Genomic DNA, 18,310 nt, shown 5'->3' on the forward strand with positions numbered 1-18,310 from the left:
TGGTAGTTTATATACCCGCGAATTGATCTGTCGTAAATTTGTATCACCAAAGAAAAAAATATCGAAAGCTCATCAAAGTGTTCTTTGCGAGAAACAGACATCAAAAAGCTCCAAAGGAATACTAGAAAGCTGTTTGCGCTCATCTGCTACTATATTTCACTTCAGGGTTTGATCATTTGAAAAGTGCAGTGAATCGTCTTTATAGCTGCTAAAATACTCACATTCAAAGTGCTGTCATCAACGTTTAGGGCGTCACTAATACGAAAGGTAGAGCCCTTTCATTTCAATACCATTTCAACCCTTTCCATCGTGTCTTTGAAAAGATCTATAGGTTACAAAGCTGTTTTGGACTCAGAAAGAGGTGGTCCAGCTCTTCAAATACCTAACAAAAAATTCAAAAGATCGTTATCAACAATGAATACAACAACGGGTTCAACAGATTCAAAACCTAAACCAAAACCAAAACCAAAGCCAAAATCAAAACCATCAAAACCAAAAGCGAAACCAACATCAACAGATACGTCTAAAAAATCGTCAAACACTTTTAGAAAATCCAGTGGTAATAAGCAAAGTGGTAAAAAGACAGAAACCACATACTCAAAGCCAGATGTGAAGAGTGAAACCAAACCAGTACAGAACCCATCAAGTAACGATAATGGTGAACAAGTAACTGTCGCAAGTTTACTCTCAAGTGTCCCTCCAAAATTACAGAATAGTAATACATCCCCTGAAAATCCTGTTTCTGAATCAACAAACTCTTCTTCATACAATGGAAACAAATCTCAAAACTTATCATTAAGTGAGATTGTCCAAGCTCTAAAAGATATTCCAGATGCAAGTTATATTGAAGAAATATCAAAAGCTCGTTTTCATAGCGTTGAGAAGTATATTGAAGAATTGGAGAAATCAAGTACACATCATCCAAATCTTCAAAATAGAGATAAACTTGAAGTACTTGTTAATGCTATTCGTACTGTTAATAATCAAAAAACTGCATTGGTATCTATTGACATTGAAGCATTTGAAAGAAACACCAATATTGTCACCGAGTTAGGTATTTCAATTTATGATCCAATAAAAGAAGCAACTTCATTAGTCCCATCAATTATTAATATTCATATTATATTGAAAGAAGCTTTTAAATTAAGAAATGGTTCTTTTGTTCATGATCATAAAGATAATTTCTTGGGTGGTAATTCGTTAGTATTAAATCAAAAAAATACAGTTAAAATGGTTCAATCAATAATAGATTATTATTTCATTGAAAGACAAAAAGATGGATTTGATGCAAGATTTGTTGCACATAATGCAGCAGGTGATTTGAAATGGTTAAGACAAATGGGTGTTAAATTACCACAAAATTATGAAAGTTTAGATACAGAAAGAATTTATACATTTACACATGGACAAAATGGTTGTTCATTAGGTGGAATTTTGAAAAGATTTAATATACCTCATAGTTTTTTACATAATGCAGGCAATGATGCTTATTATACACTTATTGCATTATTAAAAATGACAGATCCACATTTTAGAAAAGTTAGAAAATTAGATGATTTTGAAGAAGATGAAAAATATAATTTATTTAGTGAATCACAAAAAGATTTATTAAAATATCAAAATAATTTACCAAAAAGAAATAATCAACCAAGAAAACAATTGAAAAGCCATGAATTTTCTCCTTATATTGAATATTTTAGTCATCAAGATGCCTTATTAAAGATTTTTGAATATCATTAGTGATGTTTAAATATATAATCGACGAGATTGTGGTTTTATTTCATTGTTTAACTAATTATAAAGTAATACCATGTATTTAGTGATCAACCAGACGTATATTGGCGTAAGCTACATTGTACCTTATATTCCTAAAGGAGTTATGACAATTCCCTAAACCTAATATTTCAAACCTAAATTAATCTGAAATTTCATCTGGCCTGGCATTAAACTGAACTTAATCCAAAACTTAATCAACGATTCTATATGAGAACATTTGTACTCATTAGGAAAATCAACCAAACTCTAATTTATGCACTATTTATGGAATTTTAGCAACTATGCTGGTGTCTATATTTGGAATATAAATACCAGAAAATATCCCTGAAAAGTTTTTTGACATTTACTTCTTTTCATGAATCTGGTGAACATGTCAATTAGTTGAAGTCAAGATAAAGTAGAGCATGCATTCAAACATTATTATTTCATCAACATCAGCTGCTTCATACTCATGATTGATGAGATTTGATTAAGTACCTTTTATCATTTTGGGTCTAAGCTTTAAGGAAATAGGAATTATAAGTCCACATGACACATCAAAGGTGAATTATATCAAATCAAATAAATCAGCATTTTTTTTTTACTTATAATAAATGTGTATTGACTATGTCTTTAAACTAAAAATCTTTTTAAAGGAAATAAAAATATATAAAAAATTTGAAGACTTTAAAACGTCTGAGAAATAATGGTTTAATGCTGTATTAACATTTTGTTTTTTTTTGTTTTTTAGCATAAAAACGGTATGAGTTAGTGCCCTAACCAGGGAAAGCTAACCCGGAAAACAGCAAAAATTTCCAATTTCAAGCAAAGACTCCGTGGCCAAGTTGGTTAAGGCGTGCGACTGTTAAAACAATTAGCAGGTTATCGCAAGATCGTCAGTTCAATCCTGACCGGGGTCGAGTTTTATTTTTTTGCACTTTTTTCGGGCAATTTATTCATAAATTAGCTTGAAATTGTGGTTAATTAGTTTTTTTTTGGTACATGAATGAAGTATAGTTGTTATATTGTTTATTAAGAATATTTGTAGTATTAAAAAGAATCAAATTATTGAAGAAAAGTCGTAAAAACATAGCAAAATGTGAATAAATAATTAATGTCCGATCTCAGAAAAATCCATTATATTTCACCACCTGTTGAGATCCATTCAGACAAAATTGAAAATCTCTTTGGACTTATAAATTCTTTCAATCCATCATCATATAATCCAACTAATATAGTCCAACCAATAGAATTAAATAAAACATCCAAGTTTAAATTTTCCAATTTTTTATGATTTTTTTGTAATTTTCTTCTCCATAATGAAAGTAAAGTTATTCTTAAAACATATGTAACAATTGATTTATTAACTGTTTTATGATAAAGAATACTCCATAGACCAGCTATGAATCCTATTATTCTAAAATTTTTAATTGGTGTTCTTGAGTTTATGTTTTGGGTTGTTAAATAATGGGAAGTTATTGTGGTTAAGATTGTAAAAATTGATAATTTTGATATTGATTTCAAAAGATTGATTAAGTATTGTTTCCAATTTGTTTTCAAAGTTTCTAAAGTTAATTTTCTAGTTATTATATCTTTGATAATGTAAATTGGGATCAAATATAATACTAATTTTGTGAATTTTAAAGGTATAAATCTTTGTAAAATATCAATAAAATTTGGTGTTATTGGATTTGTTAATGAAAGGATTTTGTTTGAATGTAATGGTGATTGAATTGAGGTGATTCTAGTGACATCAGTTTGAATTATTGTAGAAGATAATTTTCGATCTTTCAAAACAGTAGCTTTTCTAACTAATTGATTGATTTCAGTAGTGAAAGGCCATTGTTTACCATTATACCATGAAGGTTTTGAATCATATAAATCAGATAATTGTGAATCAAATATTTTTTTAACCAAACTTGGAGAATGTTCTGGATGAATGATATAAGTATGATATAATTCACCTAATAAGAATGGGATTAAAATCCAAGTTTGTGTTAATTTATCAATTAGGGGGTATTTTTCTTTCAAAGTTGAAATATAACCTTTTTGGAATTCCAAATTTTGCAAACTTTCCAAACCGTATACTAATACATAAATGGATAATAAATCACGAGAATAATTTTTTGGATAAATTGAAAATGAAATTAAAGCAGTTAAGAATGTTGTAATCTTTTTTGATGTTTTAGGATCTAATTTAATAATCTTATTCAATAATAAGTGTATACTTGGAACTGATGATAATAAATTCCCCAATGAAACACTAACTAACCCCAAATTTTGGAAAATTTTAAGGGAAATTGAACTATCCAATTTCTTATTCTTGATTAAATTAATCACAAGATTCTTAATTGAAGTTATAGTAGTCAAAGCACCAAATAACGCTAAACTTGATCTAATCAAATTTCTTGAAGTCTTTGCCAATGCACCAGTAATATCATCACCACTTATATCCAACTTGGCCAATTGGAAATCCACTAGCACTTGATTAAACAATGTCAATACCTTCACTCTTCTTGGATCATCTTTATTAATACCCAAACGCGTTAACAAATTAGGGAGAACCTTCGTAACAAACCTTTCCAAATCACCTGTTTGCACCAGAAACTGTGAGACGTAGAGCAACGACCTATAACCACAATACTTGTCTTCACCAACCATCTTTGACCTTTGATACCTTTGACTTTGACCTCAGTCTTTGGTGCTTTTGATGCTTTTGATGCTTTTGATAAGACTCGGTTATGTTTTCTCTCCATAAAACAATCAAAACAGAACCAAAAACCGGTAAGCCCACGCACAACCGCTATCGATGAGCAGAGGCAAATTAATTTTATTTCACTGCAATTTGAACACCTCAAAAGTTGATGAGTTGAACGAAAACCACAAGATCAAGTAACAAGTTCACTAACAACATTCGCATACAAGTCTCCATTATAGACACACAAAGACACCACACCTTGGAAGGATAGAACAGGGAAATCCTTTGTATTATATTAAATTAGAGGTTATAGATCTCGAATCACAATTCCATCAATCATTAATTAATTAGCATACTCATTAAAGACCACAACAAACCATGTCATTATCATCAGAAATAGCTGGTGTAATAGAAGAATCAGAAGACCTACGTCTTTTCCCATCCCAAAACATAAAACCTAAACCTCAACCTCAACCTCAACTTCAAACACCTACAACATCAACACCACCATCAACAAGAGATATAACATTATCAGAAAGAATGATTAGTGCATGCTCAGGTTCAATCATAACTTCATTAATAGTCACCCCTTTAGATGTCGTAAGGGTTCGTTTACAACAACAAGAAATCTTACTACCCAGTTCAAATTGTTGTAAAAGACAAGTTTTTTGGGAAACTGCTACACAAGCTGCTACACAAGCATCTACATCTTCAGCAGGAACAACAATACCATTACAATCAAGAACCGGATTCAATACATTAACAAACACCAAAACTAATCAAAACTGCATAACAACAGATCATATCTGTATAACAGACAAAAAACTCTCAGGGACATGGAACGCACTTTATAAAATTGGTAAAGCTGAAGGTCCAACAACATTATATCGTGGACTTTCATTAACTTTATTAATGGCCGCTCCAGCAAATATAGTTTACTTCACAGGTTATGAACTCCTTAGAGACAATTCCCCCTTACGTTCTTGGGAAGTTTTAAACCCTTTATTATGTGGATCTATAGCTCGTGTATTAGCTGGTACTTCAGTTGCACCTATTGAATTATTAAAAACAAGATTACAATCCATGCCATCAAGTTCCAAGACCCAGAGTAATGCCCTAGGACAATTATTAAAATCTGTGAATCAAGAAATTCAAATAAAGGGGATTAGAAGAGCTTTATTTAAAGGTTTAGAATTAACATTATGGAGAGATGTCCCCTTCTCAGGGATTTATTGGGCATCATATGAATTTTTTAAAAATAAATTAAGTACAAGAGTTAATTTTTGGAAGAATGATGAATATAATTTATTCTTGACAAGTTTTTTGAGTGGTTCTATATCTGGTACTATTGCTGCTTTAGCTACTAATCCTTTTGATGTTGGTAAGACAAGATTACAAATTAGTATTGAAAATGATGGGAAAAATTTAAGTAATAAAAAAGCAAATTCAATGTTTACATTTATGAAAAATATTTGGAAAATTGAAGGATTTGGTGCTTTATATGTTGGTATTGTTCCAAGAGTTTTAAAAATTGCACCAAGTTGTGCTATAATGATTTCAAGTTATGAATTAGGTAAAAGATTTTTTTCAAAGATATAGAATATTAAGCATATAAAATTTGTACATATATACATATGCATGATATACTGAAAAAAACACATTGCATATATATAAACATCTATACAAGTAATTAGATAAATAAATAGATGAAACATTTAATGATATACATAAACTTAATTATATAAGTATCAAGAAATCACGTAGTAGTAAATATTTATAATCATGATGATGCCCAATCATTTTGTTGTGATGGAGGTCTTATCATTCCTAAAGCACCAGGTATATGATTTGTACCATATTGACTTATAATTGTATTTGAAAGATCATTATCTGATGAATTATCAGATATCATAGTTAATGTTTTATTTGATGAAGCAGTTGGTGGTGGACCTGAATTTAAATTACCTGATTGAATTCCAGTATAAAAAGCTGAATTATTTTTTGATCCATGGCCAGATATTTCATTTATTCTTAATTTTTCAATTTCTAATTTGGAAAGATTTATTGATGTACCAGTTTTATTTGTATCATTATATTGATGTTTATCTTTTGTATTTAAACCAATTCCTTGAATATTTGGTGATGTTGTTTTCTGCAGTGAAGATGCAGATGAAGATGAAGAATTTTGATGATTTTGATTATTGTTAATTTTATGAGAACTATGCAGATCTTTATTAACATTTAAAGATTCTTCATTAAATGAATTATCAAGAGTTTTAGTAATTGTAGTTGGAGATTCACCATGATATTTACCCATCAGAGTTGAAGGAGCAGTTGGATTTGATGAATTATTATTTGAATTAGCTGTAAAATCTCTAAAACGATTTTGTAAAGCCATTCTTTGTACATTTGAAATACTTGAATTATTATTAATTAATTGTGGTACATTTGAAGAATTTGGATTTGAACCATAATCTCCCCTTGGATCAATTAGATTTTTTTCTTCTTTTGGTTGTATCTTTTTATATGAAGGTAATTCAACAATTTCTAAAGATTTTCTATATTGTTTTATCGATTGATTTTTATTTGAAATTAAATAATCTTTTATTGTATCTTTTAGACCTAATTGAATACAATTATCAAGTTGAAAATTTACAATTCTTAATGTAGCTTGAACTTCATCATAACTTTCTTTTGATAATTCATAAATTGGAGTAGTACCAATTTTATGTTCAGTATCTCTTAATTTTGTCATAATTTTAATTGATTTAGAATTTAATTCATTTTTCCTTTTTTCTCTTTTAGAAACACTTAATAATTGTTGATTGATTTGTGCTCTTTTTGTCATTAAAATTTCCGAGGATTCAACTTCTAATTGTAATGAAATCAAATATTCTTCTAAAATGGATTTACATTCTTTATTTACTAATAAATTTATCCAATTTTGAATTTCATTCATTAATTCTTTTTGTTTTTGAATTTTTTTCTTTTCCAGTTTATTTAATTTTGAAATTTTTAAATGAATTGAAGATGAAGACAGTTGATAACCACCTTGTTTACCACCAAATTTACCTGATGAAAATAAATTTCCAAATGAATAACTTGAAGAACTTGCAGTACTTAAAGCAGCAGAAGAATTTCCAGTAGAAATAGATGAAGTCATACCAGCAGAACTATAATCATCACGATAAACAGCTGAATCTTCATCGATTCTTGAAGTTGTAGCTCTAGATACCGTAGTTAAAGGTCTTGAAGTTGAATCCATAGGAGAAGGTCTTTCACTAAGAACTGAATTTTGATCACCATTATCATCAACAGATTCAAAATAACTTGAACTTGAAACTGAATCTAATTCTTGGAATTTACCGATAGTACCATTTATACGAAGATTATCAATATGATTCCGATGTTCATTAGTTTGAGGACTTCCAGGTGATAAATCAGTTGGTTGATATTCAGCTTGAGACATGACGAGTACAACCTTAGACCACTATTAAAACCAAAACAAATCACCAAAAGGACCAAATCACCAATTTTTCTTCAATCTGTAAATTCCAATCATTTTCAACACAGCGCTTTATGTCAAACCTTTTTTTTTCTTTGTGGTTGTTGTTTTTTTTGTTGATGATGGAATTTCCAAACAAATTTGTGGTTTTGTGGATTTCAATTGATTTCTATAACAACAAACAACAATCATCACCAAATATCAAATAAGCGCCCTGATCAAACACTACCCAGAATCCAAAAGGATCTTCATAATAACATGTTTTATTGAATATACAAATATCTATTTAATAAACAGAGGGTCAATTATTTCTTTGTAACAACATCATCAGTATTTAAGCCACCATATTTCTTAATATTTTGTTTTAAATCATCTAAACTTGAACCAATTTTGTCAACACTATTTGAATAACCATCTTCACTATCTTTAACAAAAGTATTTAAATTTGAAACAAATTTATCTTGTTCTTTTGTTAATTTTGGTAAATTTTCATTTTCTAATTTATAGAAAAATCTTGTAGAATTTGTAAAAGTATTTGGTAAAGTTAATTTAAAAGCTGTTAAACCCAAGGCAATTGGTACAATACCTCTAAACAAAATATTTGAACGACGAGTTATTATTGAACCAGTTAATGAAGCAATAAGAATATATATAGAACCTGGTAGTAAATCTTCATCTTTATTATGTAAATTAGCTATAGTTGATGAGAAATGTTGTTCTTTAGTATGATATGATGAAGTTAAAGAATCTAATTTTGATTCAGTTTCATTCCATGTATTATTTATTGAATTTCTAATTATGGTAAAATATTTTTCCAAGAATGAAGGTGATCTAATTGAAGTACCATTTATTAATCTTGGAGATAATGAGTCCAAGTCTTGTTGTGATGTAGGTTGTGTAGTTCCTGGGACAGGTGTTATGTGTTCTTCGTCTTCATAGAATGAGCGTGCCATGTTGAGTCAATGATATACTCTATACCAATACCACTATCCATTATTATACCAATGTTCAACAATCAACTTTTTCCAATTGGTGTGGAAATCTCTAAACCATTTTTTCGCGAATGAATACATTGAAAACAGTCACCTGACGCGTCACATGATGAAAATTACATAATAAATTATATAAAGTGTGCTCTGATCAGCTGTCTGTTTACGGAAAGTCTGTGCATGGTTTCTTTTCTTTTCTTACTGATAATCATCTGATCCAATCACTTGATTAAATGTAGGATAATTAACACAGTGATAATACTACTACAAACTACAACTACTATTCACTTCCTATCCCCCATACAATACCATCCCTTATAGCCTATACTTCCTTATTAGTCACTAGTAATTCTATCCTAATTCACATTGTCAAAGGATCTCCCGATACTCCCCGATTCCCTTCTTCCAGTGCTCCAGTGATTCCTTGAACCGCCGAGGTTTCAATTTTCTGGGGAATTTGAAAATCGGAAAATTTAAAATTTGCAAAAACGCAAAAAAGTTAAAAATTAAATTGCCGGTGGCCAAAATTATATAAAGTGTATGATTTCTCCTAGAAGAACAATAGTCATCAACAACATTCTGAATAAAAAATAGTCAAATCAACAATCATGTCCCTTTGTGGTCCAACTACTGCTCTAAACAAACTAAACCAACACTCTCAAGTGGATAGATCCCTTCATCAAGATGCTCAAAGATCTTTTACACCTCAATCTCAATCTTTTAAATCAAATAATGTGGAAAATCATCAATTAAATTTAGAATTTCAAAATCAACAACAATTTCAAAAAAGTTTTAATCCAATATTTGCAAATGCATTTGGTAAAGCTCCAGTTCAACAACAACACCCAGTTCAACAACAACCAAAAGCATCATGGGCTAATGATTTCAATATGATGAATCATCAACAACATCAACCACATCATCAATCACATCAATATACAACAAATCAAGGATGGAATACAGAATTCCAATCATTTCAAACACATCAACAACAATCAGCTATTGCTACACCACGTTCATTTACAAATTTAACTCAATTATCTGGATTAAATATGACTCAAGCTTCTATTCCAACAACTTATCAAAGTCATAGATTAACTGAACATCAAGAATTACATCAACAAGATTTATTAAATAAAGAATTGGAATCTGAATTTATGAAATTAGAACAAGAATTTCAAAATGCTTCTATAAATGAACATCAAATTCCAAAAAAAGTTGAACAACAACAATCACAATCTCAACAAGCACCAATTTTTAAAAGATCAAATTCAGATTTTGCAAATGCAGCAATGCAAGTTGTTAATGCAATGTCATCACAAAAATCTTCAAAATTTCAAAATTCAAAATTTTTATCATTAATGAATTTAGTATCAAAAGGTGAAGTTGAATTAAATGATGATGAAACAAAATTAATTGATCAAGAAGGTAATGAAATTAATGAAAATGAACAAAACAAACCACATTTACCTGATCCTTTAGCAGGTATTGAAAATGGGGAATTACATACTCCTTTCCAAAGTGCAAAATTGGCTGGTGAGAATTTTGGAGAAAAGTATACATGGGATGATGTTTATGATGATTATAGAAATGATGATGATGCATTCTAAAGTGAGCCGTAAGGCGAACTTTTGGAACCAAATGTTTTGGAAATATAAAGCATAAACTATAAATGATAAACTATATTCCAATTTTATGATATTCACAATATATTTTAATGTGATATGAATTTTTATGAACAACTAATATTCTAATTTTTAATTTAAAACAATATCAAAAGATATTGTTTATGTATATAGAAGATTTTTAATGAATTATGTAAAATTTAAAAACCATACGTAGTAATAACATTAAATCATGAAATATATTCTATAAACTGTGTATCTATAAGGTCATATCTTTTTATTTTGAATCAAATTCAATTAATTCTTCTTCACTACCATGAAACCCACCATCATTAATTTTAATCTTATCTAAACCTTTATTCAAATCTTCAGATTCATCACTATCATGTTCCTCCTCTTTCACCCTTCCACCCAACTTTCCACTCTGTCTACTCTGTTGTGTCTGTTGACTCTGACCTTCTTCACCCATCAACCCAGATTTAACATCCCCCAAGAATCCCCATAATGAATTACTAACCCCCTTAAGAACATCTTCGTTATTATTATTTTGGATATTGTCTTTTCCTAATTTTTCAAATTCATTTTGTAATAATTGATCAAATTGATTTAATAAATTCATTGGTTTTGTCCAATATGATTGGGTGGATTCATTTGTCTGAGATTGGGATTGTTGTTTCTGTATTGGTTGTACTGGCGGTACTTGTTGTTGATTAGGTTGTTGTTGTGAATGTATTGATGAGTTTGATGAAGAAGGTTTATGTTCAAAAGGACTTGAATTTGATCTAGATTTATTCTTTATTTCATTTGGTTTATTTAAATTTTCAATCATTTGGGTTTTTAATTTATTTAAATCATCTTGTTCTTTTTGAATTTTCAATTGAATTAATTTTAATTCATCTTTTAATTCAATAATTTTGATTTCTGAACTGGCCATTTTTCTCAAGATATTATTCATATCTTTTTCTGATTCATTTTGGTTTTGTATATTTGATGATTGTCGAGGTTGAGTGGGCTTTTTAGGGGTTGTCTTGGAACTCATTATATTGAGATTTAATCCTTTCTTACGTGAATTTCCATTAGTAGTAGTAGTACCATTAATACCCATATTACCACTTGATACAGAAATTGGAGATAATGGATGATATGAAACTGAATTCTTATGAGATTTGGTTGGAGTAATGGCATGTGTTTGCTGTTGTTTAAATGCAGTATTTATATTTAAATTTGGTGTTGATGGATTAATTGAATTTAATTCATGGTCATCATGAGTATTATTTATTAAATCATGATCAAATTGAGATTCAGTTGGTGATGATAATGTTGAGATTGTTGATGTGTCTTTGTTGATGGACTTGTCAAAATCCTGTATGAACTGGTCAAACTTGGACATGTTGATCAGATCTTGTGTAGTATCTTGTATATGACTTGATCTAAGGTTGATGTTGATGTTTATGTCTTGTGTTTATTTGCCATTGATGTAAATGTCAAATTGAAAGATTCGCGAATGGAAGATGATTTGATCAACTACAATATTTTGACACCAATTAATTTGTTTAATGATCTGTTATATAATGACTGATGATGATGAGGTACTATCTACTATGGAAGAACTCATTAGTTATTTTAAAGACTGTTTTTAAGACACTGACATTGTGTTCCCTATATATAATAGAGGTTATCAAATTACCTGGAAAGGCTCTTTTGATATAACGATAAGGGATTGTGTACTATAATCCTGTTAATGCATGGCTATTGTTTATTGACTACTTATTTACTTGTACAATAACTATCCAATACAAAAGTTGGTCTACAATTCATAAAGAGATATATAAAATACAAATTAATGTCTATATACTATTAAAAAACCAACACTTATTATCCCAATTAGGCAATTCACCACAAAGGGCTAGCAGTAATACGTCCCCTACCAACTTTGGATCAGATTACCACGAATTCAATTTCAATTCAATTCTCAATCCTTAAAATTCTCAATGAAATTGACAGCATCAACTATTAACAATTAACAACAACACTCAATTACCGCTCAATTATCAAACAATGACTCCTTTCAAGTTTGGTAAGAAGAACAAAGCTAAGGACAAAAGAAGTTCCAAGGAACAACAAGCTGGTCTTAATGATTCTGCTTTTTCATCTCCTGTTTCAAATAAAGGTGAAGATTCTCCAACTTTTTCAAATTATTCAAATCATTCAAATATAAGGAATAATAATGATCAGGGGAATCAAGGTAATCAAGGGAACCAATTCAATTCTCCTCAACAGTTTAACAATTCTCCTGCTCAACAAAACCCACAATTTAAAGATCAAGGTGTTGGGATAGTTTATGATCAAAATAATAATTATCATACTAAATCACCTCAAAAATTTAATCAATTTGGTCAACCTCCAACTAATCCAAATACTCCAAGATCATTACCTTTCAATCAATCTCCACAACAAGGTCAAGGTCTACAAGGTGGTCAACAAGGTCAATTCAAAAATCAACCTCATCCTCAATATGGTCAACCTTTACCTCCAAATGCAATTCAACAACAACAACAAGGTGGTCCACAAGGTCAAGGTCAACCACCTCAACGTGCTACATTCAAATCACCATGGACAAGATCAAAATTATTAATCTCTCCATTCCCTCGTTATAGACATACCGCATCAAATTATTCAAATGAAAAAGGTGAAATTTTCATAATGGGTGGGTTACATAACACTAGTGTTTATGGTGATACATGGATTCTTAAACCAGACTCTTTAGATGGTGAACCAAAAAATTTCCAATCATTCCAAATTGATATATTTGATAATTCTCCTGCTCCAAGAGTTGGTCATGCTTCTACACTATGTGGTAATGCATATGTTATATTTGGTGGTGATACCGTTACAAATGAATTTGGTGAAATTGATAATGATTTATATCTGTTCAATATGAATTCTCATGCTTGGACTATCCCATCTCCTGTGGGGAAAAGACCTTCAGGTAGATATGGTCATTCAATTGGTGTTATTGCTATAACAAATTTTGATTCAAAAGTTTATTTGTACGGTGGTCAATTAGATGATGTTATTTTTAATGATTTATGTGTTTTCAATTTATCAAGTTTTAGAAGACCTGATGTTCATTGGGAATGGATTAACCCTAAAGATAATATTCGTCCTCCTCCTTTAACTAATCATTCTATGGATGTTTATGATAATAAATTATGGATATTTGGTGGTTCAAATGGTAAGAAATTAAATAATGAAATTTGGTGTTTTGATCCAGAATTAGAAAGATGGGATCAAATTAAAACTTTAGGACAATTACCAAAACCTGTTGAAGAACATGCTTCAGTTATTTATAAAGATTTACTTATAATTTATGGTGGTAAAGATTCTCAAGGTGAAGCTGTTTCAGATTTATTCTTTTTGAATTTAATCACCAAAACTTGGTTTAAATTCCCAACAAATTTCCCATTGGAACCACAAGGTAAATATGGTCATACTTTATCAATCCTCAAGAATGATAAATTATTAATCCTTGGTGGTCATTTACCAGATTATTCCAACTTGGGTGATAATTTAGAAGTTTCAAATATTGATAATGGAGTAGGAACAATTTTAAATTTATTAGACCTATCAAACCTAGTTAAATTAGTCCCAGGATTACAACAATATTCAACGCCAAATAAAATCCAAGATTCAAGATTCCCAAATCAACATCAAGGTCATCAAGGACAACAACAAGGAAATTTATTTACACCACAAAAAACTCCACAAGGTCAAATTGATTCTCCAATTCAATCAAAATCTCCACAACAATTACCTCAAGGTCAAGGTCAAAGTCAAGGTCAAGGTAATCCACAACAAGTACAAACCAGAGGATTTTCAAATTCAAGTGGAAATTATGGTCAAGGTGGTCAAGGTCCAAATAGTGCAAATTCAAATGGTCCAAGTAGATCAATTCCAAATGTTGGAGATGGAACAGGTGCTGCAGTAGGGGCAGGTATTGGGGCAGTTGGTTCAGCAGTTGGATATGGTTCTCAAAATGTTTCCAAAAATTCATTAGGTTCAAATCAAGGTCCTCAAGGTTTATCACAAGGTCCAGGTACTCAAGGCCCACAAGATTTATCGCGTCAATTCTCAGCAGAAGATGTATTCCAAAGAGAAAGAAGAAACTTAACACCAAAGAATTTATCCCAAACTCCAGAAAAACCATTAAATAATAACCTAAACGTTCCAAGTACAGGTCAAGTTTTTTCATCACCTGAAGAAGGTGAATTACCATTACAAATCCCATCACCAATCAAAACTGAAAATGAAATTCCAGGTTCTTTCCCAACTAATATTTCATCAGGTCAATCAGGTCCAGAATCACAAGAAGGGAAATTTTATCAAGATGATTTTAAAACTCCACAAGGTTCACCTTCCAAGACTAGTTTAGTTCCTGGAGAACATGGACAAACTGAAGAACTTGTAGAAGATGATGAAGTTGAAGATGCAGATGAATATTTAAGACCTCATATATATAAAAATGATGATGCTAAACAATCAGATTTTTTGGATTCTTATGTTGATGGAAATTCAACAAGTGATTTAGTTGAAAAAGGTGATGATGAAGAAGTTGGTACTGTTGGTACTACTGGTTCAGGTGTTGGTATAGGTATTGCTGGTGCTACTGCAGGTATTGCAGCTGTTGGAGGAGTTGCAGCTGTTGGTAACTTAGGTTCAAGTTCTTCAGCTTTAAAGAGTCCTGAAGTAAAAGATCAATTAAAATCAACTAGTGATGTTGTTTTAAATCCAAGTGATGAATTAGGATCAAGAGGGATTGATGTTAAGAATCGTGATGTTAATCCAAGTACATCAAGTGGTACTGGTGTCACTGGTACTGGGATTAAAGGAGTCTCTGGTAATAGAGATTTTAGTACAGCAAGTGTATCAAGTTTTGGAAATCAAGATCGTGAAGAATTTAAAAAAATTATTAATTCATTATCAAAAGAATTGGATTCTTTGAAATCATCTACAAATAAACAAGTTAAAGAAGCTAGTTCAAAAGTTAAAGAATTGGAATTGGAGAATGATGAATTAAAGAAAAAATTGAATTCTGGTGTTGGTTCTACTGGTGTCGTTGGTGGTGGCTCTACTGGTACTAGAGAATTAAGTACTGAAGGTACCAAAGATTTACAAGATGAAGATGAAAATAGTTATAAAAGAAAACATATTAAATTAAATACAGATTATCAAATCTTGAATCAAAAACATCAACAATTACAATCAAAACATGAAGAAATTGAATCAATCTTTGAATCAAATTTAATTGATTTATCAAAGTTAAATAATATTATTAAAAAACAAGGTGAAACTTTAGAAGAAACTCAAAAATCTTTACAAGATCAAGAAGATTGGAAATTAAAATATGATGAATTAGAATCTAAATTTGAAGCTTTGAATAAAAGATTTGATGAATTAAGTGAATCAAGAAGTAAAGGATTTAATGAAACTAATCAAGAAGTTAAAAATTTGAATTTAGGTCTTGATTCATTCTTGAGTAAATATTTGAAATCCAATGATGGAAGTGAATCTACTGAAGGTACAAGAGGATTAAAATCAAGTACTGGAAATATCGGTGATTCAGATGAAGTTACAACAAGTTTGAAAAATCAAATTGATGAATTATTAAAAGAAAATGAAGATATTCATACACAACATAAATCATTAACAAATAAATTATCATCATTTGAATCTAATCAAGAAGAATTAGAATCTCTAAGATTAAAAATTTCAGAATTATCCAAGATTGAAGAAAATTATAAAGATTCTTTACATTCAGTTAAAAATTCATCAAGAGCTTTACAAGTTTCACAAAATGAATTAAATAAACAAAAAGAATTAACAACTAAATTACAACAAGAATTAGATGAATTGAAAATCTTTAGAGCAAATAGAAAATCCTCAAGAAATACAACACCAATTGTTAATGATTTTGCTAAAAAAGATTTACCAAAAGGTACAACAGGTACTACAACTGATGAAGATGAAGAAGATTTTGAAAATGCTCATTTTAATTTAAAATTAAGAGATTTACAAGCTGAATTATTCATTACAAAGCAAGAACGTGATGAATTAAAACAAGATGTTTTAGATTTAAAGAAAAAGTTATTAAATTCTTCAACTCCAACTGGATCTTTTTAGGTTCTGTCCCCCATTCATTCCTGATTTGAACTATTGAATAAAAAAAGAAAAACTTCACCAAAAAAACATTCATTATGTACTATTTTTCATGGTCTTATTAGCTGGTTTTATTTGTTTTTATATTTGTTTCTATTTGTACCATTTGAATTTTTTTAATGACTATTTGTTGACTGATCTATGTATGATTCCTTGAAAAGTGAGAATTCATATGATCAACGTGTTTACTATTACTATCTGCAATTTATGTATAGTTTTTAATTGATTTGTGTTATTTTAATACCAATTTTCGTAGAACTTAGCTAAATCTTTTTGACGTTCTAGATTAACTATATATATAATTTGAGTTATTTACAATTATAATTGAAATATATCTATCGAATTAAAGCATTACAATATTGCAATATAAAACAGCTGCTACAGCTACAGAGTACCACATATCTATATTAATTACCAATTTATATAATTATATTGCTGACATTAAGTATAATAAGATCGATTATACAATTGCATTTATTTAATCATGATCAATATATTATAACTAGCTACGTCAAGAATTAAAAGTACTTGCAATATTCATATATTTAAAAGAGCAAAAATTATATATATTTACAGCAATATTTCAACAATTTCAGAACTCCATGTCTGAATCTGTATCAGCTAACGACTTCCACTGGAAATTACTTTCAATATTGAAGTAACTTTTGATACTTGAAATAATATCTTTTTTCAAATTTTCAATGTTTCTTGATGAAGATTCAACGACATTCTTCAATAATATTTCATTACAAAGTTTTTGGATCTGATTATTAGCAGCTTTGTTGTTGACTAATTGTCTATCATTATTATTATCTTGATAAATAAGGGGTGCTTCCAAATTATCGGAGTATTTGAGTGCTTCATGTAAATTGTTGTTTGCATATTTGCAAAATTGGGGGTGTTGTGAGGATAATTAAGCATCAGATATTTCACTATAGTGAATATTGTTAGTATAATCATAGCTTCAAGACAAATTAGCTTAATGGATACATACAAACAAGATCTTTAACATATTCTTTGTCTGATGGATGGTCTTGCACTTCTTGATCAGCAGTAGTAATTACTTCCTGATCTTTCTTAATTTGAACCTTTTCTTTACCTGCAGCAGTACCTTTTGAGGACATAATTTATATTTAAATGATCACTTATAAAATTAAATTTTGAATTTATATTGCAGTTAATATCAATATATATATATATAGGTAATAATATAACTGTGCTATACTTTTAGATTTAAAATTATAGACTGTCGATCAAGAGATCATTCTTGATATATATATATATATTATATAGGATCATAATTGTGCACAATTTTGGCTTATAATACGCTGTATACATATGAATCAAGGGAATATAGCCGGTACATGCTATATTAAGCATGTATTTAAGATATAAGTCAACATATATATAAAGTTTAATCATGGTAACATGCATGATCGTATAGCTTAATTAATTTAACTGGTGCATGTATATATAAATTTTAAATTAATTAATATAATGAAATATTTAAGGCCGCGTATAA

The 18,310-nt window shown here is 29.6% G+C and overlaps 9 protein-coding genes across 9 annotated transcripts; 4 read left to right on the plus strand and 5 right to left on the minus strand.

Moving 5' to 3' along the window:
- Positions 1-414: 414 nt before the first annotated feature.
- On the plus strand, positions 415-1,740 carry BN7_6058 (uncharacterized protein; the record flags this gene model as incomplete). The annotated part of the gene is made up of 1 exon (XM_011273391.1): positions 415-1,740. One exon carries the CDS (start codon positions 415-417, stop codon positions 1,738-1,740), a length of 1,326 nt encoding a protein of 441 aa, XP_011271693.1.
- A 1,152-nt stretch (positions 1,741-2,892) lies between these two features.
- Positions 2,893-4,416, minus strand: BN7_6059 (uncharacterized protein; the record flags this gene model as incomplete). The annotated part of the gene is made up of 1 exon (XM_011273392.1): positions 2,893-4,416. The coding sequence occupies one exon, from the start codon at positions 4,414-4,416 to the stop codon at positions 2,893-2,895; it is 1,524 nt and encodes a 507-aa protein (XP_011271694.1).
- Positions 4,417-4,831: 415 nt separating this feature from the next.
- Positions 4,832-6,052, plus strand: MTM1 (Mtm1p; the record flags this gene model as incomplete). Its single annotated transcript, XM_011273393.1, has 1 exon — positions 4,832-6,052. The coding sequence occupies one exon, from the start codon at positions 4,832-4,834 to the stop codon at positions 6,050-6,052; it is 1,221 nt and encodes a 406-aa protein (XP_011271695.1).
- A 181-nt stretch (positions 6,053-6,233) lies between these two features.
- On the minus strand, positions 6,234-7,922 carry BN7_6061 (uncharacterized protein; the record flags this gene model as incomplete). Its single annotated transcript, XM_011273394.1, has 1 exon — positions 6,234-7,922. One exon carries the CDS (start codon positions 7,920-7,922, stop codon positions 6,234-6,236), a length of 1,689 nt encoding a protein of 562 aa, XP_011271696.1.
- Positions 7,923-8,263: 341 nt separating this feature from the next.
- BN7_6062 (MICOS complex subunit MIC26/MIC27) lies at positions 8,264-8,911 on the minus strand (the record flags this gene model as incomplete). The annotated part of the gene is made up of 1 exon (XM_011273395.1): positions 8,264-8,911. One exon carries the CDS (start codon positions 8,909-8,911, stop codon positions 8,264-8,266), a length of 648 nt encoding a protein of 215 aa, XP_011271697.1.
- A 644-nt stretch (positions 8,912-9,555) lies between these two features.
- On the plus strand, positions 9,556-10,557 carry BN7_6063 (uncharacterized protein; the record flags this gene model as incomplete). Its single annotated transcript, XM_011273396.1, has 1 exon — positions 9,556-10,557. The coding sequence occupies one exon, from the start codon at positions 9,556-9,558 to the stop codon at positions 10,555-10,557; it is 1,002 nt and encodes a 333-aa protein (XP_011271698.1).
- Positions 10,558-10,849: 292 nt separating this feature from the next.
- TDA11 (Tda11p) lies at positions 10,850-11,962 on the minus strand (the record flags this gene model as incomplete). The annotated part of the gene is made up of 1 exon (XM_011273397.1): positions 10,850-11,962. One exon carries the CDS (start codon positions 11,960-11,962, stop codon positions 10,850-10,852), a length of 1,113 nt encoding a protein of 370 aa, XP_011271699.1.
- Positions 11,963-12,630: 668 nt separating this feature from the next.
- KEL1 (Kel1p) lies at positions 12,631-16,752 on the plus strand (the record flags this gene model as incomplete). Its single annotated transcript, XM_011273398.1, has 1 exon — positions 12,631-16,752. The coding sequence occupies one exon, from the start codon at positions 12,631-12,633 to the stop codon at positions 16,750-16,752; it is 4,122 nt and encodes a 1,373-aa protein (XP_011271700.1).
- Positions 16,753-17,380: 628 nt separating this feature from the next.
- On the minus strand, positions 17,381-17,912 carry BN7_6066 (uncharacterized protein; the record flags this gene model as incomplete). The annotated part of the gene is made up of 2 exons (XM_011273399.1): positions 17,381-17,646; positions 17,783-17,912. 2 exons carry the CDS (start codon positions 17,910-17,912, stop codon positions 17,381-17,383), a joined length of 396 nt encoding a protein of 131 aa, XP_011271701.1.
- Positions 17,913-18,310: the final 398 nt, after the last annotated feature.

The sequence above is a fragment of the Wickerhamomyces ciferrii genome, contig 00246 (genome assembly GCF_000313485.1).
Source record: "Wickerhamomyces ciferrii WGS project CAIF00000000 data, strain NRRL Y-1031 F-60-10, contig 00246, whole genome shotgun sequence".
NCBI classification, from domain to species: domain Eukaryota; kingdom Fungi; phylum Ascomycota; class Saccharomycetes; order Phaffomycetales; family Wickerhamomycetaceae; genus Hansenula; species Hansenula ciferrii.